The sequence below is a fragment of the Orcinus orca genome, chromosome 17 (assembly GCF_937001465.1).
Source record: "Orcinus orca chromosome 17, mOrcOrc1.1, whole genome shotgun sequence".
Lineage (NCBI taxonomy): Eukaryota > Metazoa > Chordata > Mammalia > Artiodactyla > Delphinidae > Orcinus > Orcinus orca.
The window spans coordinates 85,920,397-85,947,550 of NC_064575.1; the positions used below are offsets into that span (position 1 = coordinate 85,920,397).

General features: G+C 66.8%; 1 protein-coding gene across 8 annotated transcripts in view; it reads left to right on the forward strand.

Moving 5' to 3' along the window:
* ADGRB1 (adhesion G protein-coupled receptor B1) overlaps positions 1-26,205 on the forward strand; it is an 82,524-nt gene extending 56,319 nt beyond the window's left edge. For 3 of the 8 annotated variants that reach the window (XM_049700681.1, XM_049700688.1, XM_049700682.1), the window contains 14 exons: positions 3,496-3,599; positions 4,905-5,007; positions 5,638-5,788; positions 6,231-6,300; positions 7,707-7,773; positions 10,139-10,224; positions 12,106-12,204; positions 15,411-15,582; positions 18,492-18,587; positions 20,217-20,271; positions 22,599-23,287; positions 24,528-24,563; positions 24,746-24,856; positions 25,411-26,205. In XM_049700681.1, coding sequence (XP_049556638.1) covers positions 3,496-3,599; positions 4,905-5,007; positions 5,638-5,788; positions 6,231-6,300; positions 7,707-7,773; positions 10,139-10,224; positions 12,106-12,204; positions 15,411-15,582; positions 18,492-18,587; positions 20,217-20,271; positions 22,599-23,287; positions 24,528-24,563; positions 24,746-24,856; positions 25,411-25,611 — 2,040 coding nt within the window. In that variant the 3' untranslated portion in view covers positions 25,612-26,205. The remainder of the gene's footprint in view (positions 1-3,495; positions 3,600-4,904; positions 5,008-5,637; positions 5,789-6,230; positions 6,301-7,706; positions 7,774-10,138; positions 10,225-12,105; positions 12,205-15,410; positions 15,583-18,491; positions 18,588-20,216; positions 20,272-22,598; positions 23,288-24,527; positions 24,564-24,745; positions 24,857-25,410) is intronic. The other 5 variants (XM_049700683.1, XM_049700684.1, XM_049700687.1 and 2 more) reach the window with 5 other exon arrangements.
* Positions 26,206-27,154: the final 949 nt, after the last annotated feature.

Consider the following 27,154-nt stretch of genomic DNA (forward strand, 5'->3'; position numbering starts at 1 on the left):
TGCTCTGGGGGCTCAGCGCCAGCCTCCTTCCTTCCAGGAGTAGCTTGGGAGACGGGCACGAGGAGGAGGTGCGGAGTAGGGCCCTGAGGGGTGAGCAGGAGTTCCCAGCAGGCTTGGCGGGGAGGAGGGATGGTCGCCCCAGGGACGGGGAGAAAGGCAAGAAGCAAGCGGAAGATCGGGTGGAGCTCGGCGGGCAGGCAGGGCGGGGGCCCGGCGAGCTAGAGCTTCAGCCCGAGGTCCGGGGAGCTGGGTGGCTGGGAGGTGGTGGGCTTGGGTCCTGGAGGGATCCCAGCAGGCATGAGGGCAGAATAACCCACCAGCAGGTGGGGTGGTGGCAGCGGAGAGCTGGGCTGTGGGTGGGGGCGGATGCTGCCCGTCTCCACCCGCGGAGTCGGGTGTGTGCGTGGGGCGTGGGCATTCGGTCTGAGCAGGCAGAGGCCGCTGGCATCTCGGGGTATGGAGTGGTCTCGGGACCAGAGTCCAGAGCAAGGCCCCCAGAGAGGACGGAAGAGAAGGGGTGCTGTGGTCACAGCCCAGGAGCCAGGGAAGGGTTAGATCCGTGGGCATGGAGTGGAGGAGGATGAGACGCAGGCATCCCCCGCCTGCGTGCAGCCGGAGTGTCAGGTCCCGGCTGTGCCGCTGCAGGCCTGTGACCACGGAGGGTTGAGTAACTGCTCTGAGTCACATCTGAGGGGGCGAGGCCACCTGCCTCAGCCTGGTGGGGACCGAACCTGGTGAGGTATTTACAGCAGCCACACAGCCTGGCGTGTAGTAAACAGTCTGTAAGGCGTAGTTGTTGGAGGCATCGCTTCTGTGACGTGCCCGAAACTGGGCTACTGATCTGACCGGAATCAAGGCTCAGCGTGTGCCCGGCGTCAGGGGTCAGGCAGTGTTGGAGTAGGGCTCGTTCGCGTGGGTAGCTGTGAGCCACGTGTGGTGTTGGAGCGCAGACGGGATAAAGACAGCACCATAGGAAGGAAATCAGTGTTTAGGGCACATGAGACATGTAAGAGTTGAGAGAAGATTGCAGGTAGGGAATTCACGTGGTGGAAACTGACAACAACCACGTAAATGACAAACAAGTAAAGGTGGGGGGGGAGGGGCTGGTGCCCTGAAGAGACTCAAGACAAGGGGGCGGGCAGAGAGATGAGGGGCTGGCTCAGATTGGATGTCCAGCGAGAGCCTGTGTGCGGAGGTGACAGCCAAGGCGAGAGAAGAGCCAGCCGTGTGAAGATCAGGGGAAGAGCGCTGGGTGGCGGGACCAGCATGTGCAAAGGCCCTGGGGTGGCTCGGAGCCTGGCTGGGGAGCCAGTCTCCAGCAGGAGGCCGGCCTGCTTCTGCCTGATCTCTGTGTGGATTGGGACCAGTCTCTCACCCTTAAGGTCTCCGGTCCAGCCCTCCCAACAAGACCTTGAGATCCCTGACACCCCTGTCCACATTGTTGAGAACCTGCAGGGCTAGGGCTGTCAGGAGTGACGGATGAGCCAGGCGGAGAGGAGGAGGAGGGCACGGGAGGGCAGGTGGGCGAGCTGGCGGGCGTGCGGCTGCCAGGCCTAGTGAGGGCAGATGGAGGCAGATGGCCACCGAGGTCGGGGCCGGAGCCAGCCACGAAGCAGGCCTGAGCCACTTACTCGGCCACCCATGACTTGCGTGGCTGGCCGGGCCTCTGAGGTTACCGGGTGAGTTCAGGGGTTCTGGCCGCAACCCGGAGCCCTCCAACCGCCTGTATGGAAACGCAGAAGTTTGTGCTGGCGCCTCACCCGGGCCAGGCCCCCGGGGATCGCGGATGCCTGGGTGACCTTGAACGACTTTCTCGATTCTCCCGGAGCCTCTGCCTTCCTGGTCTCCATTCATCCAGCCAGTCACACTGACCGAGCGTCCACGCCAGGCCTGCCCACGGGGGGCTCACAGACATGAGGAGGCGGGGCTGCAGGGACAGACAGGCACCCCCAGCCATGGAACACGGCTGGGACAGAGGGACAGCAGAGGGACCTGGGGGCGGGAGGTGGTACCTCCGGTGTGGGGAAGGGCAGTCCAGGCCTCGGATGGAGAGCACAGCACGGTCACCGTGGTGGGGGGGGGAGGCAGCTGTGTCAAGTGGGGTGGGCCCTGGGGTGCCCTGTGCAGGAGCCCCGGGACCTTAGGCTCCCAAGGAAGGTGGAAGGTCGCATCTGAGGGCGGAAAGGGCCACCGTGGCTTTAGGAAGTGGGTGGGAGTCTCGCTCTGCCACGTGCTGGGGTCAGCAGGGGGTCTGAAGGGTGTCGGCCAAGTTAGACTTGGGACGAGCAGGAAGGTGTCAGCTCTGGGGCGGGGAAGCCCACGAGCAGCCCCTTGTCCCCTGGCCGAGCTTTCCCGTCATCTCCAGCCCTGGAAGCGGTGGGCACTCGCTCTCTCCAGTCCCTCCATTTGTCTTTGAGTTTTGGACACAGAGGGACCTGGGTCATTCCTCGGCAAGCACACGCGGTCCGCCTGCCGTGTGTGCCGGGCACTGGGCTGTGGTGTGGCCGTGGTTCACGCGGTCACGTCGCGGGGCACACAGGGATGCGTAAGCAAGGACCAGCCGGTGCTTAGGGCTGCGCTGGGCCACGTGGTGGGGAGCAGTGGGGTCCGTTGGCCCCTCTGAGAGGGGACAAGACCAGAACGGCCCGAGGCACTGCCACGCAACGGCTGGGCAGGGCTTCCTGGCAGAGGGCATGGCTGAGCCAGGCGCGGAGTGGGAACGAGGGGGCAGCCCAGTGCGGGGCGTGGTCTCACGAGCTGAAGGGGGCCTTTGGGGCCTTCGGACACAACCTGGGCCGTGGTGGGGTGGCATGGGAGACTCTGAGACTGGCTCCTGCTTGGGGAAGAGCCCGGGGGCTGGCCTGGGGGCATGGAGGGCAGAGGCCCAGCCCAGACGGAAGGGGCCCACTGGAGGGAGGAGGTGGATGAGCGCCTGGTGCAGGCTGTGGGTGGAGCGGCTGTCAGGGAGGGGCTAGGTCTGGAGGGGTGGGCGCTGAGTGCCCCGTTAGATGCAGCTGGAGCTCTGGGCCCCTTTCAGAGAGAGGTGGCTTCTGCCCGCGGCCGGAACTGCAGAGCCACGGAGCCGGGGAGAGCTGTCCGTGGCGGGGCGCTGGGCCTGCTGCCTCCGTGATCTCACCTGTGACTCAGGGTCGGGGAGTCCTTCCCTGGGATTGGTGGGGGGCGTACTGCCAGGCTGGGCACACGACTCATTCTACCAGTGGGGCCGGGGCGGGGCACAGACAAAGACGCTGCCCTCAGCAGGGGATGAGACCCCTCGCCGGGGACAGCCCAGGCCAGAAGGTGCTGGCGTTGGGGGGGGCTCAGAGCGCTGCAGGAGGGCAGCCGAGGGCTGCTGGGCAGGGGCGCCTGCGGAGGATGCAGGGGTGGAGGGGGAAGGCTCCCCCGGCGTCCCCCACGGCCTGCAGGACCCTCAGTCTGCATGTCTGCCTGGGCCCCCTCACCCTGTTCTCTGTCCCCGGCTCCGGAACCCACCAGAACATGGAGAAGGCGATCGTGCCGTCGGTGGCGCTCATCGTGGGCTGCGGCGTGTCGTCCCTGACCCTGCTCATGCTCATCATCATCTACGTGTCCGTGTGGAGGTGCTGCTTCCGGCGGGCCAGGGGAGGGGGGAGGGGGGAGGGGAGCGGAGGGGGAGGGGAGCGGAGGGGGAGGGGAGCGGGCGGTGCAGGCACTTCCCAGGAAGGGGCTGACTGGGGTCGAGTCGCATCCCTTCTCCCATCAAGGGCAGCCGTGGGGGGCGGGGACCCAGCATCCTTCCTCCCCAGCTTCCCAGTTAGCAGCACCTGTCACTCCGTCGTCGCCACCACCCCGCCCGCCCTGGTGGCTGCTCCGTGGAGGCCGCGTGGCGCTGATGGCGGGGGCACAGGTGCAGGCCAGGGATGCCAGGCCTGCCTGCTCCTGCATGGCGCTGGGCCCGCACCACCGCTCACAGGGGCTGGCAGGTGCGCCCCGAGCCCACTCCCCAGCTGAGCACCCTGCCCCGTGACCACGGGGACCCCAAGATCATGACTTCCCTGCCTGTTGTCTGTTCCGTCACGTGGATGTGCAGGGTCACTCCCCAAGCCCGGGGTCAAGTGTCAGGATGGGGGTCTCTGCTGGGCCGCCTGCCCCACACCCTTTCCCCCAGGCCACAAGGCCTCTTCACAGACCCCTGTGCCCTGGGTGCTGTCTGACCAGTGTTGGCCCCTGGGGTGTGGGGCGACCCCGTTGCTGCCGGTCACCAGCCCTGGGGCAAGGGACACGTGTGCACAGACTCCCTTCCCCCAAGTGTCCCACTTTGGGCCCGGAGGAGCAGGGGTTTGGGACAGTAGGACAGGGAGGGTCAAGCCAAGGTCACCCGCCCAGCAGCCACCCGCTGGGCCCAGCCGGATTCCCAGTGTGTCAGCTCCAAGGGCAGCACGATGTCAGCCAGAGGCCAGCGAGGAGGGGTCGATGTGGCCATTGGGGCAGGGGTGGCCTCTGCTTTCCTGCCCCCCACCACCCCATCCTGCCCAAGGTCAGAGGCACCAGAGGGTCAGCGACCCGGAAACATCCAGTGCCCCCCCACCAGCCCCTGCCCAGACCATCCGTCCTGAATCCCCTGGAGGCGTGCTTGGCCCCCTGGCCCAGCCCCTCCCCCGAGGCCGCTGTGGTTCTGAGGTTTTGGCCCACGGTCTTCAAACACCTCCTTCCCCATGAGCTGTGTTCAGGACCCTGTGGCGTCGGCGACCCTGAGAGGGAGCGTGGTGGCGGTGGAGCTGGAGGTGGTGGGGTGGCGGTGCTGGTGCTGGCAGCGGCGCCTGCAGGGAGGAGGGGGCGCCGGCCTTAGTGGCCACAGCACCCCGGTGCTTGTGAAGCTGAGACCCTTCCGGGCGCCGATCGTGGCCGCCCACCCTCTCGCACAGGTACATCCGCTCAGAGCGGTCCGTCATCCTCATCAACTTCTGCCTGTCCATCATCTCCTCCAACGCTCTCATCCTCATCGGGCAGACCCAGACCCGCAATAAGGTAAGCGGCCTGTGCTGTGCCGCGCGCACCCCCGCGTCCCAGGTTGGGGGGCGCCGGTGGCGGTGATGTGAGCCTCCACGGCAGAAGCTTAGGGAGGAGGGTGCCACAGCCGTGCGGACCCCTTTGCTGTCCTTTGGCCGCAGCGGCCGCGTGGCTCAGTCCGGAGGGGCCCGTCACCTGGCCAGGGGTGGGGACTCGGTGTCTGTAGCCTCCAGCTGGACTGGCGCTTTGACATGCCAGCTCAAGCCCCGGCCCCGGCCCACCATCGGTACCAGGCTGTCGCCGTGTGGCCTCCGGGGGACCAGCTGCTGAGCGGGTGGGCTCACACCGGGGCTTTTGGGTGGGCTCCTGCGGCGTTCGGTGCATGTGTGAGTGGGTGAGGAAGCCGGGGAGAGGGGTGTCTGTCCCTGGCATTGGTGGGTGGAGTCGTGCAAGCACCCACCAGGACCGCGATGTACCACAGCCCGTCGCAGGGTGGTGGAGCGGGTGAGCGCTGGCTGGCGTCCTACCTGGGGAGTTGATTTGGTCACTGCGCGGACGCTGGACTCGGGCCCTCGCCGGGGCAGGCGGGGTCGCCGGGGCAGGCGGGGTCGGGTGAGCGAGCGCCTCTCCACCTCTCCCGCCGTGCAGGTGGTGTGCACGCTGGTGGCCGCCTTCCTGCACTTCTTCTTTCTGTCCTCCTTCTGCTGGGTGCTCACCGAGGCCTGGCAGTCCTACATGGCCGTGACGGGCCGCCTCCGGAACCGCCTGGTCCGCAAGCGCTTCCTGTGCCTGGGCTGGGGTGAGCGCCACGGGGCCGATGGGCGGCGGGGCCCCCCTCTCTGACCCGGCCCTCCTCCTGGCCCTGGCAGCTGTCTCTCCTCTGAGCTTCCCTCCAGGCCTCCACTCCAAGGGGTTGCCTCGTTGTGTTTGAATGTCAGGTGAGGGAATAACTCTGTGGTATGAGGACGCCCCATCCAGTATTGGGGCTATACTTATGATTGAAAGTCTTCCCATTTTTTATCTGAAATTCAGACGCGGCCAGGCGTCCCATCTTACTTGCTGATCCGGCGCCCCCCCCATTTCTGTGGGTCCTCATCCTGTCCACCTCCTGTCCCCTTTCTCACATGCTCAGTGTCACCCTCTGTTCAGGGGCTTCAGAGGTGCGTTTTGTTCCCCTTCCTGAGACGGGCGGGGCCTTGGGCAGTGGGGAGACCGACCCTTTCTTTGTGCTCCTCCCCTAGGGCTTCCTGCGCTGGTCGTGGCCATTTCCGTGGGATTTACCAAGGCCAGAGGGTACAGCACGATGAACTAGTGAGTCGGGGCGGTGGGGACGTGGTGGAGGCCGCACGGCTCCCCCAGACCCTCCCCCTGCCCTAGGAGGTGAGGGCTGGCTGGGCGCCCATCTCACAGATGAGAGAGTCAAGGTTGGGCGAGAGTGAGGGCCCCGGGAGCTGGAGGCCGGGCCCTGGGGAGGCACCTGCCTCCCATCAGCCAGCTCCTCCCGGCAGTGGGCAGCGGGGTGAAGAGAAACAGGGCTTGGGGCGGTTGGAGCCTCATTTCCTCCTTCCATGGCCTTGGACAGATGCCTTAGCCTCTCAGAGCCTCAGTTTCCCCATCCGCACGATAGGGGATGCGCCCCTGCGCCGGTGTGGGGATAAGGGGGGCTGTATGGCCCCTGGGCAGGCGGGGCAGGTGGGGGTGCCCGTTTCACAGATGAAGTCACTGAGGCCCTGAAGGGTCGGCTGGGTCAGGTCCAGGGGCCTCGAATGCCAAGCCAGGAAGCTCGGGGTTATCCTGGAGGCCGTGTGGCTTCCCAAGACGGGGGGAAAGGAGCCAAGGCCTAGGGGGCCATGGCTGTGGATGTGGGGAAGAACGGGCAGCGAGAGCCAGGAGGAGGGGCCGGCAGGGCTGCGCAGGCCTGGCCCACTGCAGAGCCCCAGGGGGACAGGACGTGACCAGGCCCTGAGGCGCCCCCTGCACTCGAATGAGGACCCGTGGGGTGAGTACTGGGAAGGAAGTACGAACACCGTCCCCAGGGCTGACAGGAAGGAGCACCCAGCCTGCCGGGCTCAGGGGTGCGTCGGGAGGAGGCGGGGTGTCGCAGCGGGGTTCTGAAGGGTGGAGAGCTGTGCACTTGGCACGTGGTGTGGCCGTGCAGGAAACCGAGCAGCCTTCACTGGGCTCAGGGCTCCTGTGGACGCCCTGGGTGGTGCCCAGGAGATTTGGGGAAGTAAGGCTGGGGCTGGTGACCGAGTCTGGTGGAGGGCCCAGGTCATGGTGTGAGCAGGGGCCCTGATGCAGAGGGCCTGGGTTGAGTGGGTGGGTGGAAGTCCAGGCCGGGGACCCAGCCCAACATTTTGGCATCACGTCAGGAAAGAGGGTCTGCACATGAGATTGGGGAGGGTCTGTGAGGCAAGTTGGGGAGCCCAGGCCTGGGGGGAGAGTCGGGGGAGGGGGACGGTCAGGGTCCCTTCCTCTGGCGGCCTGGCCCTCTGCTGTGTGGTCCCCTGCTCTGGACCTGCTTCTTCATCCGTAAGCTTCGTCTGTCAGCTGCCTGGGGGCTCCCGTGGGTTCTGAAGCTAAAGAACGTGCGGTCACCTGGCTTCCTCCTGCCCCTTCTCAGCGTCACGCCGCCCTCCTGGGAAGCTGGTGGTGCCCAGGGTGTGACTGGATGGGGGCTCACGCCTGGCCGCTAACCAGCCTATCTCCCTCCCCAGCTGCTGGCTCTCCCTGGAGGGGGGACTGCTGTATGCCTTCGTGGGACCGGCCGCGGCCGTCGTGCTGGTACTGACCCCCGTCCCGACATCCCAGGCTGAGCCCCTCGCCTCCCCCTGGGTCGGACTTGGGTTTTACCTGCTGCCCCATCAGGGTTGCCCTGGTCACCAGGGGTGGGTGGTGTCCACAGATCGCCCCCGACCTGCCGCAGGGGTGCGGAGGCGCGGCTGGGCTGGCGGCCTGGTGCTTCTCTGAGCACGTTCTGCCTGAGGGCTGGACCCCGGCGGTGTACCTGACAGGAGGCCTTCCGGATTTGATGAGCGAGTGACCGTAGGGCGGGGAAGGCGGACAGGCGGACGACCGGGGCAGCAGGGGCGCGGCTGGGCCTGGGACTTCTCCCTCGATGGGGAGCCCGTCGCCCCCGGAGGAGGGAAGCACCTCCCCTTGCTTGACCCTCAGTGGGTGTTTTTTTCTGCTGTGCCCACGTCCGCTCAGCGAGGGTTGAGAGACGGTGCCACACGCACACGGGGTTATTGTCACCCGGTTACGGATGAGCAGGGCGAGGCTGGGGGGTATCCCGAGATCGATGGCTTCTGCCAGGCCTGGCTCAGAGCCCATCTCGCCCTCCCCTGCTGCCTGCCCCCAGGAAAGGGCATCACATCTGCAGAGTCCTGCTGTCCGGGCAGGGCCACACCTCCTTGTTGCTATATCCGAGCCAGGCTTGGGCGCAGGCTGGACAGGGCAGAGGAAAGTGAAGCCCAGGGCACCCAGGGGAGGCTGAGCCTGTAGGGGGTATGAGTTGGGGGAGCCGGGTGGGGGTGGCGTTAGTGGGCAGAATCCGTGGGCCAGCCCCAGCCGGAACCAGCTCCTTTATTCCTAGAAGACGGCGGGCAGGGAAGCGGCAGTGGGCCGGGCATTTGAATGCCACTAGGCAGTGGGCCGGGCCTTCTAAGGGCAGGCGCCCCAGGAGGGGCAGGAGGGGGGATGTCAGAGGCAGGAGCCCCCCAGGTCCCTTCCCACAAAGCATCTGGAGGGCAGGGCCGGTCCTGACCCGCCGTGCACTCCTGCCCAGGGCTCCTCCCGTAACACGGGGACATGCAGGGAAAGGCAGGCACAGAGCCTGCTGCAGGCGGGGCGGCGGCCACTGGTGTCCTGCCCTCTCCCGCCCCAGCGCTGCCACCCGGGAAAGCTGCTTTCACCCAGACGGCCAGGAGGCAGGGCTGGGGTGTGTGTGCGGCCACGAGCTTGGCTCTGTGGGGCTGCGGGGAGTCGGCCTCCCCAGACCTCTGGGTCCAGGGACCCATGGAGTCCCCGTCCCCGCCTGAGACGCAGGAACGTGGCTGGGGGTCAGGCAGCCTCTGTGCAGAGTGGAAGCCCTAGGGGAGTGAGGATGTGCGCTGGGAGCCCCCTCCACGCAGGCGAGGAGGCCAGAGGGGAGGGGAGACCAGGGCCTGCAGGCCGTGGAGGAGCTGGATGGCTGGGACGCTGGGGCAGCTTCTCTGTCTAGGCGGCAGTCTGGGGGGCAGTAGGAGAGTAGCCTCAACACCCAGAAGCACCTCCAGGGCCGGGTGCCCCGCGGTGGGGGATTGAGGGAAGACGCCTGTGGGGTGGCAGCCCTGGCTTAAGGTCCCGAAAGGGCTGCGCGGTGCGGAGAGCAGTGTGGCCCCGGCAGAGCCAGACAGGAGGTGTCCCGAGGCGTCAGGTCCCGCTTGAGCTGGGCGAGCTCGTGTGTGGAAGGCGCACGAGGGGCGCTAAGGAGGGGACGCGGGGCGAGCCTGGGCGTGGGCGGCGGCTGGACTGGAGGTCCCCTGAGGTCCCTTCTGTGGTCTGAGTGGGACAAGTGCCCCAGCAGCGTGGTTCGGCCAGCCCGCTCGCCTGTTTGACTGCTCTGGTCAGTCCCACTCCGGGCAGGGACAGCCTCACCGTGACCCCAGCCCGACCTCTGACCTCTGGACTCCATCCCTGATGGAATCCCAGCTTCATAAACTGCCGACCCCAGTGGCGATGGCCATGGGCCTGGGGACCCGTCATGTGGGAGGCTCGAGCCGCGGTGCCCAGCCCTGGGCGGGGTGGGGGGGGACCGTGTGGCACGGAGAACCCCACCTAGCGGCTGGGGCTGTGGGAGGAGACGGCGGGGTAAAGGGACGACAGCGTGAGGGCCCCCCCACAGCCGCCCCTCCCTGCCCCGCAGGTGAACATGGTCCCTCTCCTGACCTGGGGGCCCCCCACAGCCTCCCCTCCCTGCCCTGCAGGTGAACATGGTCCCTCTCCTGACCCGGGGGCCCCCCACAGCCGCCCCTCCCTGCCCCGCAGGTGAACATGGTCCCTCTCCTGACCTGGGGCCCCCCACAGCCGCCCCTCCCTGCCCCGCAGGTGAACATGGTCCCTCTCCTGACCCGGGGGCCCCCCACAGCCGCCCCTCCCTGCCCCGCAGGTGAACATGGTCATCGGCATCCTGGTGTTTAACAAGCTCGTGTCCAAGGACGGCATCACTGACAAGAAGCTGAAGGAGAGAGCAGGGTAGGACGGGGCCGCCGCGCCACGCCCCACCTGCAGTCGAAACGACCCAGAGCCCAGCCACCCTCGAGCCCCACCCCCCTCCCAAGCAAGTAGGAAACGGAGGCGCGGAGGGTTGCGTGGCCAGCCCCGCCTTGCTCTGTGCCTCACTTTCCCCATCTGCCCCATGACAGAGCAGGGCCTCCGTAAGTTCTCAGAAACGGTGGAACTGATCACTTTTGGAGACCCCAGGCCCACCAGAGTAGGGGGAGGGTGCCCCGGGCTTCTCCCTTCCCCACCGTGGGGTTGGATGACCCTGAACCAGGACGTGGCCTGCCCATCCTTGTGATGCCTTCAGCATGGGGACAGTGCAGGGGCCGGGCCGGATGTTCCTCCCACCTGGGAGGCTGAGCTCAGAGAGGGCAGTGCCTGGCCAAAGGGCGCACAGCACTGCAGGTGGGCGGTCCTGAGTGGCTGTGGTGCCCAGCCCTGGGGGAGGAGCAAGCTTGGAAGGGCGCTTCTCCTCCGGCTGCCAGGGGACAGGAGCACCCTGGTCTCGGCGGCCCTGCCATCACGGGTGGGGCCAACTGTGGGCTGGGACAGGCCCCCTCTCTCCTGCCCCAGCACTGAGCCGTCCTCACCTCGCCTCTGCCCGCTGCTCTGTCTGTCCCTCTGCCCTGACTGGTGTCTGCGTGGGGGTCCCCACCCCCTCCTCCACCACCCCTCCGTGCCAGTCCTGCTTGGTCTCTGTCTCTCATTGTCTCTCTCCCTCCCCCTGTCTTCCTGCTCTTGCTTTTCCCCGGGAACGAGAGCTTCTGGAATCCTTCCCCTTGGGTCCCTGGTGGGTTCTGTCCTGGTTAGAAACTTGCTTTGGGGGAGGAGTGTGACCCTGGAGAGCCTGCGGTGGCTGGGAGCCTGTCCTGGCCGTCTGTGGGCCTGGGTCCTACACTCTCTGGGCCTCTTCTCTGAGTCTGTGAAGTGGGGATTGGCAGGCTCACCCCCCCCCAGCCCAGCGCACACTGCCACCCACACGTGCTCCCAGAACAGTGGGTCACACACGGAGGAGGCCCCGGGGTGCGCAGGGGTCAGGGCGCCAGTGAGGCGCGGCGCGCCCACCCCGCAGCACCGTCTCATTTGCTCCCTGCAGTAACTCTAGAGGCAGGGTCTGCTGTCTTGTGCCCACTCACAGCCGAGCAGATGGAGGCTGAGGCCTGGGAGCGGCTGGTGGAGCCGGGCTGGGTGCTGAATCAGAGCCCAGTGTGTCCGGGCGGCCCTGCCCCGTTGGGCCCCGTCCCCAGGTGCAGCGGTGCCACGGCGCGGAAGCTCGCGCGGACCCGCCCGTGAGGCCGCAGCAGCCCTGCTCCCACCCAGACAGGAGGCACCCCGTGCTCTCTGTGCCCACGCGCACAGGCACACGCTCAGGGCTGGCAGGGAGGCGACTGCCCAGGTAGCTCACAGACGCCCCCGTTGACCGTCTGGCAAACCCCTCGCTCCTTGGCGGGGGCAGTGCCTGGTCAGACCAGATGTGGGCCGACCAGAGGGAAGGGACAGTGGCTGCGCCCAGATGTCCTGCTTTTTTGTGTGAATGTGGGCGGATAGTGTCACCCTCCCGCTGGACGTGGACACGCACAGTCCCAGCCCTGCCCTGCCCTCAGGCCAGCCGCGTCCAGCCACAGGGCTGGCGCCCCGCTCTCCACCCCTGCCCCCGCCGGGCTCCGGGTGCGTCAGGTGGAAAGAGGCCCGAGGACCCCGTCCCCGCCCACAGCGCCCCGGGACCCTGTCCCCGCCGGGGGAGGCTCGGGCTGGACGCCATCTGGTTGCTTTTGCTGTCCCCGCCCCCCGCCCCCACCCCGTGTCTGCGAGGACAGTTTTGCTTTCGTTTCAGTCTTTTAATTTCACTTGCAGTCAGCTGCCCCGGGCCCCCCTCGGGCGCGCCCTCAAATGTGCCGAGTGTGGAGCCCTCTCTGCGGCCGCCGCCACCTCCGAAGCCGCCAGTAACGCCATGTTAGTGCCGCTCATCGCCCGCCCGTCCGCCCGCCCGCCGGGCTCTGCTCGCCTCAGTTACATTTTGTTTGTTTTAAGCTTTTTCTGTCATTTCTGTCATCTCTGCCGTCCACCCCAGGGGGCCTAGGCAGCCCCTGCCCACCCTCCCCATGCTCTGGCACCTCGTTTCCTGCCCTGCCCCCACCCCTCCCCGGCCAGGCTCCCCCCGTCCATCCTCCGGGGCCTCGCGGTATCAGACTGACCGGAGGGCAGGGAGCCGGGCCAGGCCTCGGGCCGCGAGAACACGGTCAGCTGGTGGCCGTCATCAGCGTGTGGTCACGCTGGGGTCGCAGCGCTCTGCATGAGTGTGCAGGGGTGCGGCGTGTGTGCGTGTGCGTGTCGGTCACGAATTTGAATGGGAGCGCGAGAGGCAGGCGTGACCTTGGAAACAGGACGTGCTGGGGCAGCTGGCTTGTTCGCTGAGCCCGGGCTGCCACCAGGGGTCTGTGAGCAGGGCAGGGCCAGTGCGACCTGGGGTCCAGGGTGGATGCCAAATCCGGAGGGACCTTGGCTCAGATGACCCGAGAGTGGTCGTCTTGTCCCCAGACACACAGGTCCCCTGGGACCCTCCTGTTTGCTTCCTGGGATTCAGGGGCCCCGTGGAGAGGGCATTCTGGCCGCGGGGAGCGAGTGAGCAGAGGTGGACACGGTTCCGGGGTGGGGACTTGTCCGGTGGAGCCAGAAACCTCCGGGAGGGCGGGCTGCTCCTCCGTGCTGGGATCCACAGCCCAGACGCCCTGGGTCTCCTTTGTTACACACGCAGGCCTGTGGGGTGGAGGACACAGCCTCCCAGCGGCCCTGCCTGCCCCCCTGCCCCCATCCACACTCAAAGCCCCTCCCCCAGAGGCATCTGAGTTTCCAAAGGGGGGCGGGTGGTGCAGCTGCCGGGCCTCTCCCCCACCCGCCTCCTGTCCTCCCCAGCAGTCACGCCTGGACCTGCGTGACCCCTCCACAAGGCTCTCTGCAGAAATGTTTCAGAAACTGCAGAGGCTTGGCTGCAAGAATTTGAATAATTTACCGTCCCCAAACCCCGGCCATCTGCCAGCCTGCTGCAGCATCAGGCAGTAAATGCCAGGCCTCAGGCCCAAGGGAAGATGACTCACGGTGGGATGGGAAGTTTCGGGGGGGGGGGGTCTGCGCCTCTTGCTCAGAACACGAGGAGCCGTGTCCAGGGCTCTGGCTCGAGCAGGCCTGCTTTGGAAGGGAGGAGACAGACTGCAGCGCCCCACCCGCCGTGGTGGGCACACTGAGGCCAGGCTGCCGTCACGGGAAGGCCCCCTTCTCTCAGGCCATGTGCCAGGTGCGGCACAGCAGGTATGGAGGGGAGAACACCCGCAGGTGCAGGTACCCCGCCCCGGAGGCCTCCGCCTGGATCGCCTGTCCTCAGTGCCGGGGGGCAGCAGGGCCCTGGAAGGGGAGGCGAGGAGAGCGGTCCGCGGTCTAGTTCTGGGGCCCGTGCTGTGCCCAGGGAAGAGGCGTGGGTGCTTCAGGGTGAGCGGTGGCTCTGGCCTGAGCCGCCGGGCAGGGGCTGGAGAGCTGTCCCCTGAGCTGGGGCAGGCCTTGGGAGGGGCAGGGTTAGAGGCTGCGTCCTGGAGGAGATACGGGGCTGGCCCTGGGACGGGGGACCCGGGTCACAGAGACGAGCTGAGGCGGACCTGGAGGCCCAGGGCCCTGCCTAGGGGCGGGAGGGCAGAAGTTCCCCATGGGGCTGGGCCCCTTGCAGGTCCAGTTGCAGGGGTGACACGGCTTCAGTGGCTGAGCCAGGCTGGAGAGGGTGGAGAAACAGAGTGTACAGTCTGGGGGGGACCTCTGCCCCCGCCCCGGTCAAGGCCCCGCTGGTTTGGGGGTCCTTGAGCTGGCCGGATACCAGCCTGTCTCCCCCCAGCCCCGGTGCCCCCAGCTCCTTCCTGGTGGCCTCCCTGAGGTTCTGTCCCACCTGTTCCTGCCTCTCCTTTTGACCAGGGTGATCCATGAGGGAGGAGGGGGTCCCGATGACCCCCCCGGTGATAGTGGCAGGAACGCCGGGAGCCCCTGCAGGCAGTCGCCGGCCCGGGGGGCAGAGCTGACCCTGGCTATGGTCCTCAGGCAGCAGTGGCCCTGAGACTGGTGGTAGCGGCGGGGATGGGGTTGGGGTGGGTCAGGCAGGTTCCCGACACTGTACTTCAGGCATCCTGCGGGTGCGCTTTCTGTCCCCACGCAGCCCCTTGGCTGGCGTAGTGTGCCTGCTGTGCGGACCAGGAGACAGGCTCAGAGTGGCCATGTGTGTAGGCGGTGCAGGGAGGGGCCGACTGCAGAGGGCCATGCCTGCCTTGGGGGTGCTCCTGCACTACTTGGAAGAAGGGGCAAAGGCTTCGGAGCAAAGGCAGGTCCTCCCCTGGGGAGGGCAGAGCAGGGCCCGCCAAGAGGAGGAAGCGCCTGTCGTCTCTGTTCCTGTCTGTCTGTCCGCCCCATGCCCTCCCTGCCTGGCCCTGTCTGTCTGTCATCTGTCTTCTTTCCTCACAGGTTTCTTCCTTCCTTCTCCCTGAGGAGTTCTCTGGTTTCCCCCCACCCCCCACCCCGCTTCTCTCTGTCCAGAGCTCAGAGGCCTCACCAAACGCCCTCCCCTGTGGCCATCTTGCAGTTCTGGCCCTGGACCCCTGGCTGGGGGCCTGAGGGCTCTGGGAGGAGAAACCTCTTCCCCCTTCCCCCAGCTGTCCCCCCTCCCTCCAGTGTGCCTCGCTCCCTGGGGCCTCCTGGACAGTCAGGAACCTTCGTCTTCCAGAGATCTCACCCCCACCCTCACTGTTGCCCAGCCCATTGGGACCACCGTCCTGAGTCCCCAGCCGCCCTGGGAGCCCTCGAGCTGGGGGTGTTGGGGCAGAACTCTGCTCCCCAGGAGAGGCGGCAGCAGGACTGAGTGGGAGAGGGTCTCTAAGGGGATGGGGAGGAGAGGATGCAGCCCAGGGCAGGGAAGGCCCAGTGGGGCCCCAAGGGAGATGTGCCCCAGGTGGGACGGGCAGCCTGGCCCTGGCCCCGGCCCCGGCCCCGGCCCCGGCCCCGGCCCCGGCCCTGGTGAGGGAGTCGGGCTGAGGCCGGGTCCCGGCCTGGGTGGCCCCTCCCAGGGGCACGGCGTGGGTGGCAGGGCCCAGGGCAGCCCTCATGCCGCCCGCCCGCCGCCCCGTCCGCAGGGCCTCGCTGTGGAGCTCCTGCGTGGTGCTGCCGCTGCTGGCGCTGACCTGGATGTCGGCCGTGCTCGCTGTCACCGACCGCCGATCCGCCCTCTTCCAGATCCTCTTTGCCGTCTTTGACTCACTGGAGGGCTTCGTCATCGTGATGGTGCACTGCATCCTGCGGAGAGAGGTGGGCCGGCGGGCGGGCAGTCAGCCTTTTCCAGGCGCCACCTCCCCACGTGCTGCAGCGGGAAGGTTCTGGGAGGAGGCCCGCTAGTGGGGAGGGGCTGCTTCCTTGGCCCAGACTCTTCCGCAAGGCTGGACTTGGGCCCAGCACGCGGCCACGGCTGCCAGGAATGGTCACTCATTAAGGTGACAGCTTCTTCTAGAAGACGCCCTGGTGCCCCGCGCTGGCTCAGACCAAGGTAGCGGGTGGGCTCTGTCCTCCCGGGGCCCAGGAGCATGGGAGCCGCTGGAGGTGGGAACAGCTCTTGTGGCACCTGAGACTCCCGTTCTGGCGTTTTCTGGGCTTCTCCAGGAGGTTCAAGAGAAGGTTTTTACCAAACCATCCCGACTGCTCCCTGACCGGTAGCAATGGCTCGGGATGGGCCCCTATGTGAGGCGGGTGGGAATGTGAAAAACCACGCCTCTGGACGTCGGCGCGTGGGAGCCCGCTTCAGGGTCGTGGGGAGAGCAGCGGGGAGCACAGGGCAGCCGAGGGGCATGAGGCCGGAGCGTCCCCGGATGCCAAGGGAGAGTCTGGAGTGGACGACTGGGCATCTGTCTGCTGAGGCAGCGCTGCCCACCCAGCCTCCCCTGCCTGGAACTTCCTGTCCAGGGGGTGGACACCAGGGCCCTGGCCTGGGGGCCTGCACAGCTGAAGATGGGGATGCCACGCTGGGAACAGCTGAGTGTCCCCCCAGCTCACACCTGGGGGAGACGGGCCACCCCTCTCCAGGGGCTCCCATTGCAGGAAAGACAGGAGGAGTGAAGACCTGACGTTTCTCATGTGGAAACGGCGTTTCCACCACCTGCAAATGTCCAGCCGGTCCCGAGCGTCCACTCTCAAGTCCTGAGGGCCTGAGGAGAGTCTCCCCGGGAAAGCCGCGGATCCGCCAGCACTGGAGCCACGGAGACAGCCCAGGAGGAGGCGACCTCACAGACCCACGTTGACGCCCTCGTGCCCCCGGCCCCCGACCTCCTCGCATTAGGGAGTCTCAGGACAGCCCCCCAAAGCAGCTACTGCCTGCTCCCCTTGGACAGACGGGGCGGGAGGGGGGCTGACCCAGGCTCGTGGTTCTCAGCTGCCTCGCTTCTGTGAAGCAAGGCCCACAGCTGGGACGAAAGGACACCCCGAGAACGGAAAGAGAGCCTGTAGAAATTACAAGAGCAGGAATGGAAATGCTCAGTAGACGGGGCAGACAGGGGCCGTGTCCCTGAAAGGAGGGAAGGTGGAAAACGGAAAGTGATGAGAAGGTGGGGTCGGGTGAAGGAGCCCCGAGCGAGAACAGGAGGTGCAGAGGGAGGGCTTGCCGGGTGCCAGCACGGACGCGGGGGTGTCTGGAGCACCGGGCCGCTCCATCGGGAAACGAGAAGGTGGGGTCGGGATAAAGACCCCAAGCACGCCCGCGGGGGCTGGGCCAGAGGACACGCGGGCCAGACTTCTCTGTCTGCCCTCTGTGAGCTCTAGGGTCCTGTGTGCAGGGGCCACGCTCAGGGGCCCTGCCGCCTGGGCCAGCTCGGCCATGCCGGGGAAGATGGGCCAGGAGGGGCAGACAGAGGCCGGCCCCGGGGGCATGGACCGTTCCAGCAGGTGGACAAGCAGGGTCCTCGTCTGCGCCAGCAGAGCCTGGATGTCCTGAGGGGGGCAGAGTGGGGACGCTAGGCATCGGGGAACCCCAACTGCTGTTCAGGCCAGCGTAGGACGTGCTCTCACATCTGCCGTCCCCTGGGTGCAGGCCCACACCTGCTGGGCGCGTGGCAGGGCTTAGCAGGTGTTTGTCAGCCGGGTCAGCAAGTGCGAGGATGGGAGGAAGGCACACCTGTGGTGGGTTTGCTCTGAGTGTCCGGAGCTCTGAGGCCGGCAAGATCCTGGCCCTGCTTCTGACCAAGTCCCTCACAGCAGCACAGGCTCAGTGGCCGGGGTGAGTGGGACCAAGTCCGGGGGTCCATGGTGGGTCTACTGGGAGCCCTCCTCTCAGCTCTCCCCACCTTCACTCGGGACGCCTCCTCCAGGAAGCCCTCTGTGCTCAGCCCACCCCACCCTCCGCGCTTGAGCAGGCTGCCCCTTCGTTTATTCCCTCTGCTTCCCTCGGTGACCTCTGAAGCACCGGCTCCCTGAGGACAGGCACTTTGCTCACTGCTGCCCCCAGTGCCCGGCGCCTTCCATGGCAGGTGGAGGTGCCGCCCGTGGCTCTTGCCCGCATTGACCAGCAGCGTCCCTGGATACACGGGCCTCCTCCTCCTCCTCTGGCAGCTCCTTTCTGTTGACCAGCTCCGGGCTGGCTGCTTGCGCGGCCCCTCGCTTGGAGCCTCCCTTACCGTCCCCTCTGAAAAGTCCGAGGCCGTAATTGTTCATTTCCCTTTGGTGGAGCACGCTGGTCTCAGGGATGAGGGAGTGGGGGCCTGACCCCAGCTTGCCCCGGACGTTCAGGGATGTGCAGGTCACGGTGACTCAGGACAGGTCTGGACACCAGGTGACCCACTTAGGCCAACAGTGGGCTCTTAACGGCAGATTCCGGCTAGGAGGGCCTGCAGCGTATTATCAGGGGCCCAGAGCTCCATGGTTTTGAGTTTTCACCCAAAACGGGCATAGAGAGGGTGTCAAAGGTCAGAGGAGAGGCTGGGCCCCAAGGCTGGCTGCTGGCAAGGCTGCCCCGAGCCGCTGTCCCTTTTCCAGCTCGCTGATGAGCCTGTGCTCTTGGGAGCACCCCCTCCCACACTGCAGGCCCTTCCCCACGGCACGTGGGCCCGTGTGCGTCCGGGGGGCAGGGCTGCCCCTCGCTGAAATGCTGCCCTGGTGGGACTCAGCCTCCCCTTCCTGCCGTCGCGGTCGCGGGGGGCGGGCTGCCCATCGACCGCCTCCGCTCTGCTCCACAGGTCCAGGACGCTGTGAAGTGCCGCGTGGTGGATCGCCAGGAGGAGGGCAACGGGGACTCGGGGGGCTCCTTCCAGAATGGCCACGCCCAGCTCATGGTAGGGCTCGGGGCCGGGACGCAGGCTGCCCCTGCTTGGCACCCCCACTGGGCGTCTCCACCAGGCCCCAGCAGCCCAATTAGGAGGACCTCCAAGCCCAGTTTAAGGTTGGGGAAACGGAGGCTCGCCGAGGTGAAGTCCCCAGTCCAGGGTTTGAGGATGGGCAGGGTCCAGGTGACGAGGGATCTGGGCGGGGCTGGCGTCCACCCAAGCTTACCCCCTGGTACCAGCTGTGCCCTTTGGCCAGACACCACTCTCTGGGTGTCCGGCCCTCATCTCGGCTCCTGCCCCACTCTGTACGTCTTCCAGACTTCTCATTGCGCTCCACCCGGGACGGGCCCTAGCCTGTCCACTCACTCCCCACCCCACCATGGCCTCGTCCTCAACCAGATCCTCTAAGGACCTGACTCCCTGGTCTTCTGGCATTACACACACTGTCCAGCCCCAGGCACTGCACACCCTTGTCTGTTCCTGCTGCCCACTTTGTAGGTGTCACCTCCTCCAGGCAGCCCTCCCTGACCCCCATCAGGCCACCTGTTCAGACGTTGGTAACGTGCTGGGGGAATTCCCTGTGCTGTCATTGATGCCTGCGGCCCGCTGGGTGCCCCCTGACAGGTGGGAGGTGCTCCTTCGGTCTTTAGGTTGCTGGCCATCTCATGACAGTTGTGAGGGTCACAGGCAGGGCCTTGGCAGAAGCCGGCAGCCAGGCTCAGGGAGGCGTTTTCAAGGGTGAGGCGGGGGCCCACGGTGGGAGGAAGCCAGGTTCTGGACCTCCTGACACTTCTCCTGGCCTGATGCCTGACCTCTGGGCAAAGATCTTGTGATCTTCCCGACAACCTGACGTCTGCGTTTGCCAGGAAGGAACTTCCAGGCTTGACTGAGGGCCCCACCATCCCCTGAGGCCCCACAGTCCCTGGAGAAGGCCACCTTCCAGCCTGGGGTGGCCCGAGCTGGGTTCCCCAACCGGCCGAGCTCCCTGAGGGCGGGGCTGAGGTCACCCACTTCCGCCTCCCCCAGCTCCTAGCCTGGGACGGGGCAGGTGCTGCAGCAGGCACTACAGCCACTGCTCCAGGGGTAGCTGGTCCCACCCTGGCACTGGACACTTGCGTCCCAACCCCACTCTGCCTCTGCTGGGCCAGCTGGTCTCCATTTCCTCGTCCCCAGGTCTGTGGTGAGGACCAAAGGGGTGATGTGGGACAGGCCCCCCCTCCCGGCACATCAGTGGGTGGTGGTGGCCTGGGCAGCAGGGCCTCTGGCGTGGGGCCCTCTGTGTGTCCCGTCCCATTGGAGGGACTCGAGGCCAAGGGCATGAGTGAGCTCTGCCTAATCCACGAATGCACTGGAGGGAGCGCGTGCTCACACGTGCGTGCACGTTCACACGCCCACAGCTGTGCACACGCGGCGCACGGGGCTTCGCTGTGGGTGAACACGTCAGCCCGTGGGCACCCTCGGCCCTCAGGAGCGTGCGCGCGCGCGCCCACACACGGCATCATACGCGCCGCTCCAAGGCGTGGCTGCAGCTCCAGGGCGGCCCTTGCCCGCAGCCCACAGGCAGCGCGGTGTGGGGGGCAGCAGCCCAGCCCTGCCCGCTCGCCTTCGGACTCACTCTGCGCCGTCTCTGCCTTGCAGACCGACTTCGAGAAGGATGTGGATCTGGCCTGTAGATCAGGTGAGCGCCTGACAGGTGAGAGCGACAGGTGGCCCTTCCCCGGGCCCCCTGCCTTTTCTTTTCTCCGTGCGTCTGTCTGCTTGTCTGTCCTCATCCCACCCCCGCCAACCACCTCCATGCCTCCCATCCCCCAGCCGCTCCCCTGAGGCTGCCGGCAGGTCTGTGGGGGCAGGAGCAGAAGACTGTCCTGGGGCTCAGGCCTGGCAGGTGCGCGGCACGTCCAGTGGTGGTGGAGCCCTTAGCGCTGGAAGGAACCACCTGGGGCCTCCCCCGCCCCAGCCCTGGCCCTCTCCTCTCCCTCAGCACGCCCCAGCCCTCAGCCCACCAGCCTCCTTGTAGGGACAGTGAGGCTGGGCCAGCTCTGTGAGTCCCGGAGCTGCCCTGCCCCCTGCCCCGCCTCCCCCACCCTGCCTGCCCTCCCTCAAGGGCCCATGTTCTGTGTTGCCTCCTTTTCTTCACTGTTACTCCAGCCATGGAAGAGGGTTTGGTCGAGCTTTCAGATTGGGGGCCGTTAGTGGAAGCAGGAGGAGAGCAGTGAGAAGGACCCGCTGCTGAGCCCCAGGCTAGCCATGAGCTGCTTGGAAGAAAGTGCAGAAACGGAATCAACCGCCTAGTGGCAGGAAGCTGGCGGGCGTCGTTTCTTATGAGTCAGGCGTTTGCGGCAGAGGAACGCCGTGTCTGGGGCTGCGGACGACTAGCTGGTTTTGGCGTTTGCGGCAGAGGAACGCCGTGTCTGGGGCTGCGGGCGACTAGCTGGTTTTGGCGTTTGCGGCAGAGGAAGGCCGTGTCTGGGGCTGCGGACGACTAGCTGGTTTTGGCGTTTGCGGCAGTGGAACGCCGTGTCTGGGGCTGCGGACGACTAGCTGGTTTTGGCGTTTGCGGCAGTGGAACGCCGTGTCTGGGGCTGCGGACGACTAGCTGGTTTTGGCGTTTGCGGCAGTGGAAGGCCGTGTCTGGGGCTGTGGACGACTAGCTGGTTTGGGTTCCTCTGCTCTGTCAGATATTTGTGGAGCATCTTTCCTAGAGATAGCCGTGGGGAGGGGCTTACAGCCCTGGGTGGGGAGTGTCTGCTGCTGCCAGGTGGACCCCAGGAAGCCTTCGTTGAGGAGGTGACCTCTGGCTTGGGCTGGACAGGAGGTGAACAGAGCATCCTTCCTGCCCCATCTTAGTCTTGTGTGCTCCAGCCAACCTCCCTGAGAGGAGAGGTGACCCCAAGACTTAAGGGCCTTTGGGGGCTTGGGCACAGCCCTTTGTAGTACCGGCCTCTCTGAGCCTCCAGTTCCTTCATCATTAGTAACATGGCCCAGCCTGGCCCTTGGGCTCGAGAGGAGTGAGCGGCCTGCAGCTGTGGGTGGGTGGTGCTGGGTGGAGAGAAGGCAGGGACCGGCACGGGGCAGCTGGGGGCCCCGGCGAGCGCACAGGAGGCCTCCTGCAGCTGGATCTGAGCAGGGAAGGCCCACGGGGCTCGACACTGGCTCCGACTTAGACAGCCGGCGGGAAGGGACACACAAGGGAGAGGCAGCGAGGGAGGGAGCCTTTTCTGACCCTGACCCTGACCCTGATGCGAGGGGTGGGAAGCAGGTTTGGCAGGGAAGATGGTAGGTTCGTTGGGCCACGGGGACTGGGGGCAGAGCAGGACTGCAGACCTGGGTGCTGGTGTTGGCATCCGGAGGGTGGAGAAGAGAAGGGGCCCGAGACCTCTGGCCATCGGGGAGGCGGAGGAGGAGGACCAGGGCGGGCAAGTGACCAGCGGCCTGGGCAGCTCGGAGGGTGTGTGCTGAGGAGGTGGGCCGCGGGGAGCAGCTGGTGAGCTCTGGAGGCCGGGCGAGGGTGTGACGTGGGGGCCTGTCCACCCAGCAGTGCCAGCGTGAGAGGGTTTCCAGAGGATCAGCCCCGAGTGGGCTGTGGACTGCAGCTCTGGGCCCTCTGTGGGCCAGTGCAGGCTGCACTGACTGGCAGGGGCGAGCCGGGCGGTTGGCAAGCCTGAGCCCAGGTCGGAGGTCCAGGCAGCCTGGTCCCCACTGCTGAACAGAAGAGAGGCTGGCCCCTGGGAACGGCTGTCCCGCCCACAGTGAGGGGCTGGGTCCCCACACTTCCAGGTGGCTCGGGCCGCCTCTCACTTGCCCTTCCCAGCTACTGCGGGTGGAGGTCATCTGTCCTCTTGTGGATTGTGGAGAGGACAGAGAGGCGCCCCTGCGTCCCAGCCTTGTTTGAAAGGACAGAGAAGCTGCGGCAGCACCGAGCACAGGGCGGGTGCCCAGAGCTGCCAGCAGGTCAGACCCAGCGGGACCCGGAGCCCCTCCGCCTCCGGCCGCCCTGACCCCCCTCGCCTGTCCCTACAGTGCTGAACAAAGACATTGCAGCCTGCCGCACCGCCACCATCACGGGCACGCTCAAGCGACCATCTGTGCCCGAGGAAGAGAAGCTGAAGCTAGCCCACGCCAAGGCGCCCCCCAACTTCAACAGCCTGCCGGCCAACGTGTCCAAGCTGCACCTGCACGGCTCGCCCCGCTGCCCGGGCGGCCCGCTGCCCGACTTCCCCAACCACTCGCTGACCCTCAAGAAGGACAGGGTGCCCAAGTCGTCCTTTGTCGGCGATGGGGACATCTTCAAGAAGCTGGACTCGGAGCTGAGCCGAGCCCAGGAGAAGGCCCTGGACACGAGCTACGTGATCCTGCCCACGGCGACAGCCGTGCTGCGGCCCAAGCCCCAGGAGGAGCCCAAGTACAGCATCCACATCGACCAGATGCCCCAGACGCGCCTCATCCACCTCAACATGGCGCCCGACGCCGGCCTCCCCGCCCGCAGCCCGCCCTCCCGCCAGCCCCCCGAGGCGCCCCCCACCCAGCCCCCCCCGCCCCCGCCCCCGCCGCCCCCGCCCCCTCAGCAGCCCCTGCCCCCGCCCCCCGCCCTGGAGTCAGCGCCCCCCAGCCTGGGGGAGGCTGGGGACCCCGCTGCCCACCCGGGGCCCAGCACGGGGGCCGGGACGAAGAATGAGAACGTCTCCACCTTGTCCGCGAGCTCCCTGGAGGTAAGGGTAGCCTTGGGGGCTAGTGGACAAGGGACAGGTGCGTTGTGGGCACTGCTGGTTTGGGCGGTGGCTCCACAGGTGGGGCTGGCAGCCACCCTCAAGGAGCCCAGGCCTGGGAAGCCCGGGGGCCGGCATCACCCCTGTTGGAATGAGTCCTGTTGGCAGGAAGGGAACCTGAGGCCTGTGTAGGGGAGGACTTGCCTCACCCTCACCCTCACCCTCCCCTCCCCCCCTCACCCTCCCCCCCTCCCCCTCCCCCTCCCCTCCCCCTCCCCTTCCCCTTCCCCATCCCTTCCCCATCCCTTCCCCATCCCTTCCCTTCCCCTTCCCCTTCCCCTTCCCCTGCGGGCGAGTGGCAGGGCTCTGCCTGGAGGGGGCAGCATCTACCTGTTCTCCAGCCACGCTCCCCGCACCGCCGGGCCTGCTGGGCCACCGTGACTGGGAGCTTGCGCCTGTGCTGAAATGGCCACTTGTCAGGTGGTTGCCCTCGGTGGTGGTCTCACCCATCACTTAAGGGCTCGAGAGCTTTCGGCCTGGACACTGAGCTACACTTGAAGTGGCTTGAGTCTAGTTCCTTCCATGGCTGGGCACTCAGCGGCAGCAAGGCTCCCTTAGACCAACCTAAAACCTGCAGTTGACCCCCGAGCCCTGCTCAGCCTGTAGGACAGGGGCTCGGAGACGGCGGGGTGGGGAGCAGCCAGGCCCAGCACCCTTGGGGAGCCCCACCCTCCCCAGGCTGGGCTCCCACCTCCTGGCTCATGGCCTCTGGTGAATGCAGCCCCGGGTACCAGTTCTGTGGCCGGCCAGCAGTGCCACGGCCCTCTGTCCAGGTCTCCTTGTGCCTGGGAGCGTGTCCTGGGCCGCCTGAGCTGGACACCCTTGCCCAGCCCTGGCACTGGCCTCAGGGTGGCACAGAAGGTGAATGAGGGTTCGCCCACAGGGTGCCCCTGCCTTCTGGGTCCTTGGGCTTCTGTTTCCTTACGTCCAGTGGCCCTTCTTTCTATCCACCCTCTTCCTCCAGGGCCCCCGGCTGGGCTCCCGGTGTCTCCGGGCAGGGCTGGCCTACAGGGGGCTTGGGCACTGAGACCGATAGCTTCAGTGTAGTCAGAGGTGTGTCTGCCAGGACCAAGGGTGGGCGGGGGTGAGGGGGCCCTGGCCTCCCTCATCCTCAGGCAGGAGCTTGTGGGCTGGGGGATTTGGGGAACTGCTTGCGAGCGTGCACGAACCCTTCTCCCCACAGCGGCGGAAATCGCGCTATGCGGAACTGGACTTCGAGGTGGGTCCTGGTGTGCCCTGCCCGGATTACCTGGGCCCAGGCCTTCCAACAGGCAGGGAGGGGCTGGGGAGGAGGACCCTGCCCTGACGGGGAGGCCAGTCCCCAGGAGCCTATGCTGGGCGGGGGCGGGGCAGGGCAGCCTCTCTCCTGGCTCAGGACCGCCGCCCCTCCTCCCCCTGCAGAAAATCATGCACACCCGGAAGCGGCACCAGGACATGTTCCAGGACCTGAACCGGAAGTTGCAGCACGCCGCGGAGAAGGACAAGGATGCCCCGCTGGGCCCGGACAGCAAGGTCTGGAGGGCGGGGCTGAGGGTGGGGAGGGGTGGGGGGCAGGGTCTCAGGGGCGGAGCCTGGGCGGGGCTGTGGGACAGCCCTTAGGTAAGCTCTTCTCTCCTTCCTCCGGCCCTACTTCGTTCATTCATTGGTTCCTTCACTCAACCCTTCCCAAGGACTGGCCTGACCCAGCCCATGCTAGACCCTAGAGGGACAGGGCAGGTGGATGGGTCTGTCCCAGGGGCCATCTAGAAGCTGGGTTGTGGCTGGGCTGGGGGAGCCTGGGTAAGCTGGACTCAGAGCCAAGCGAGGGGTGCTGGGTGGGAGGCGGCCTCCAGCTGCCCTTCCCTGCAGGCCAGCCCGACTCACCCAACGGCAGGGGTCGCGACCCTCGCGCGGTCCAGGAAAGGCTCTGCGCCTGCGCTCACCCGTCCGTGCCGGGGTCTCCTTGCCGCCCGCACCTACCTGTCTGGTCCCTTCCTCACTATTCGCCTTCTTTTCTCCACTCCCCATCTGTTCTGCTCTGTGTCTCTACGTCGGGGCCCTCACCCCCTCCGCTGCCCACCGGCCAGCAGCCAGAAAAGCAGCAGACGCCCAACAAGCGGCCCTGGGAGAGTCTCCGAAAAGCGCACGGGCCCCCCGCCTGGGTGAAGAAAGAGCTGGAGCCGCTGCCGCCATCACCGCTAGAGCTGCGGAGCGTGGAGTGGGAGAAGTCAGGCGCCACCATCCCGCTGGTGGGTCAGGACATCATCGACCTCCAGACCGAGGTCTGAGCGGGCGGGCGGCGGCCATGCACCGGGCCACGGAGGAGGGATGCTGCTCTGCCCGCTCCTGCCACAGGACGGGCACAGACACGCTCACGGGCGGCGGGCAAGACCCGCGCCCCGGCCTCAGGGCGCTCGGACGGCGGCCAGGCAGAGGCCCGCAGTGCTGGGACCAGAGCCAGACGGGACAGGAGGCGGCGGCTCCGGTGGGCACAGGGCTCCAGAGGCCCAAAGGTGCCTCAGACTCTGCCCTCCTCCGGCCCAGCCCCGGCGGGCGGGCAGGCCGCCGTGGACAATGGCCAGGCCGGGTGCGGCCAGCATCCCTGGGGTGCCCACCTGAGCTGCTGCAGCAGAGGACCAGCCTGCTTGGCCTGGCCAGCCTGGCACCGTTTTTTAGACCCCCCCACCCCTCGGGAAGCAGCCAGCCCCCCCGCACCCTTCCAGGGCCCAGGGGCCCCTCCCCAGACCCAGGCGGAGAGCACAGCCCTCCCACCTACACCACCCCAGGGGCAGGACCAGAAGCCCACTCCGGGAAGAAGCAGGGGTGGGGAATCTATTTTTTCTCTCCTTTTCTTTTCTTCAATAAAAAGAATTAAAAACCCACGTCCTCACTGTGTGGCCCTCCTCTGTCCAGCACGCAAGCCAGCACCCTGGCGGGCTGGGGGTGGTCTTTGCTGACCTCGGTCCCTGGGTCCGGGGGGGCTGGGGAGGCCTAGTGGGCACTGCGCCCCGCCTGCGGTCAGGCCCATTTCTGAGCCTGAGCTCTGAAATGCTCGCCGAGAGTGCAAGTGCGGGATCCCACCTCTCCTCCGTGCTTCCAGCAGGGGGCAGCCGGAGCCGCCGCAGGGAGCTGGCTGGAGAACTTCCAGGCTTGGGGGTGGAGGGCGGCTATGTAGATCCCCTCCCCTCAGGCTGTGCACCCCGCCCCGGGAAGCCAGACAGAACCCCTGGGCTCCGAGAGGCAACAGACAGAGGCCGCCTGTCCAAAGAGGAGGTGTGCAGGTGGGCCATCTGGAGGCCCAGCACCCCGAGATTATGGGCCCCCAACCATGTGATCCAAGATGAAACCGATGGCAGGCCCAGCAGAAAGGCCGGGGGCACTGCCTAGCACGGGGTTCCCATGGCGGCCTTGCTCTCCCCATTCAGGGCTCAGCTTGAGGGAATCTCACCGGGCGTGGATGCGCCTGTGACCCACCCCCCATCCAGAGTCCTCACCAGCAGGTGACGATGGGATGGGGAGGGGCCCGCTGGGTGCTGCCTCCTGCGTGAGTGACCACAGTGCCCGCGGGTGATCATGAATGACCGAGGATGGAGAGAGACACTGGTGACCACGCGTGCCTGGGAGGGGCTGAGTGACCGTGACCACAAGTGGCCCTACATGAGTGGACAACAGCGAGGGAGGGAAGTGTGGCCACAGCAGCAGCAGCAGGAGGACGTGATGCTAAGCCCTCTGGTCACACGCGGCCAGCGCTCGGGAACCAGCGCTTCACGAGGGCACATAGTGTCTGAGTCCGATTCTCAACACTTCAAAAAGCCAAAATCGGTGAGATTT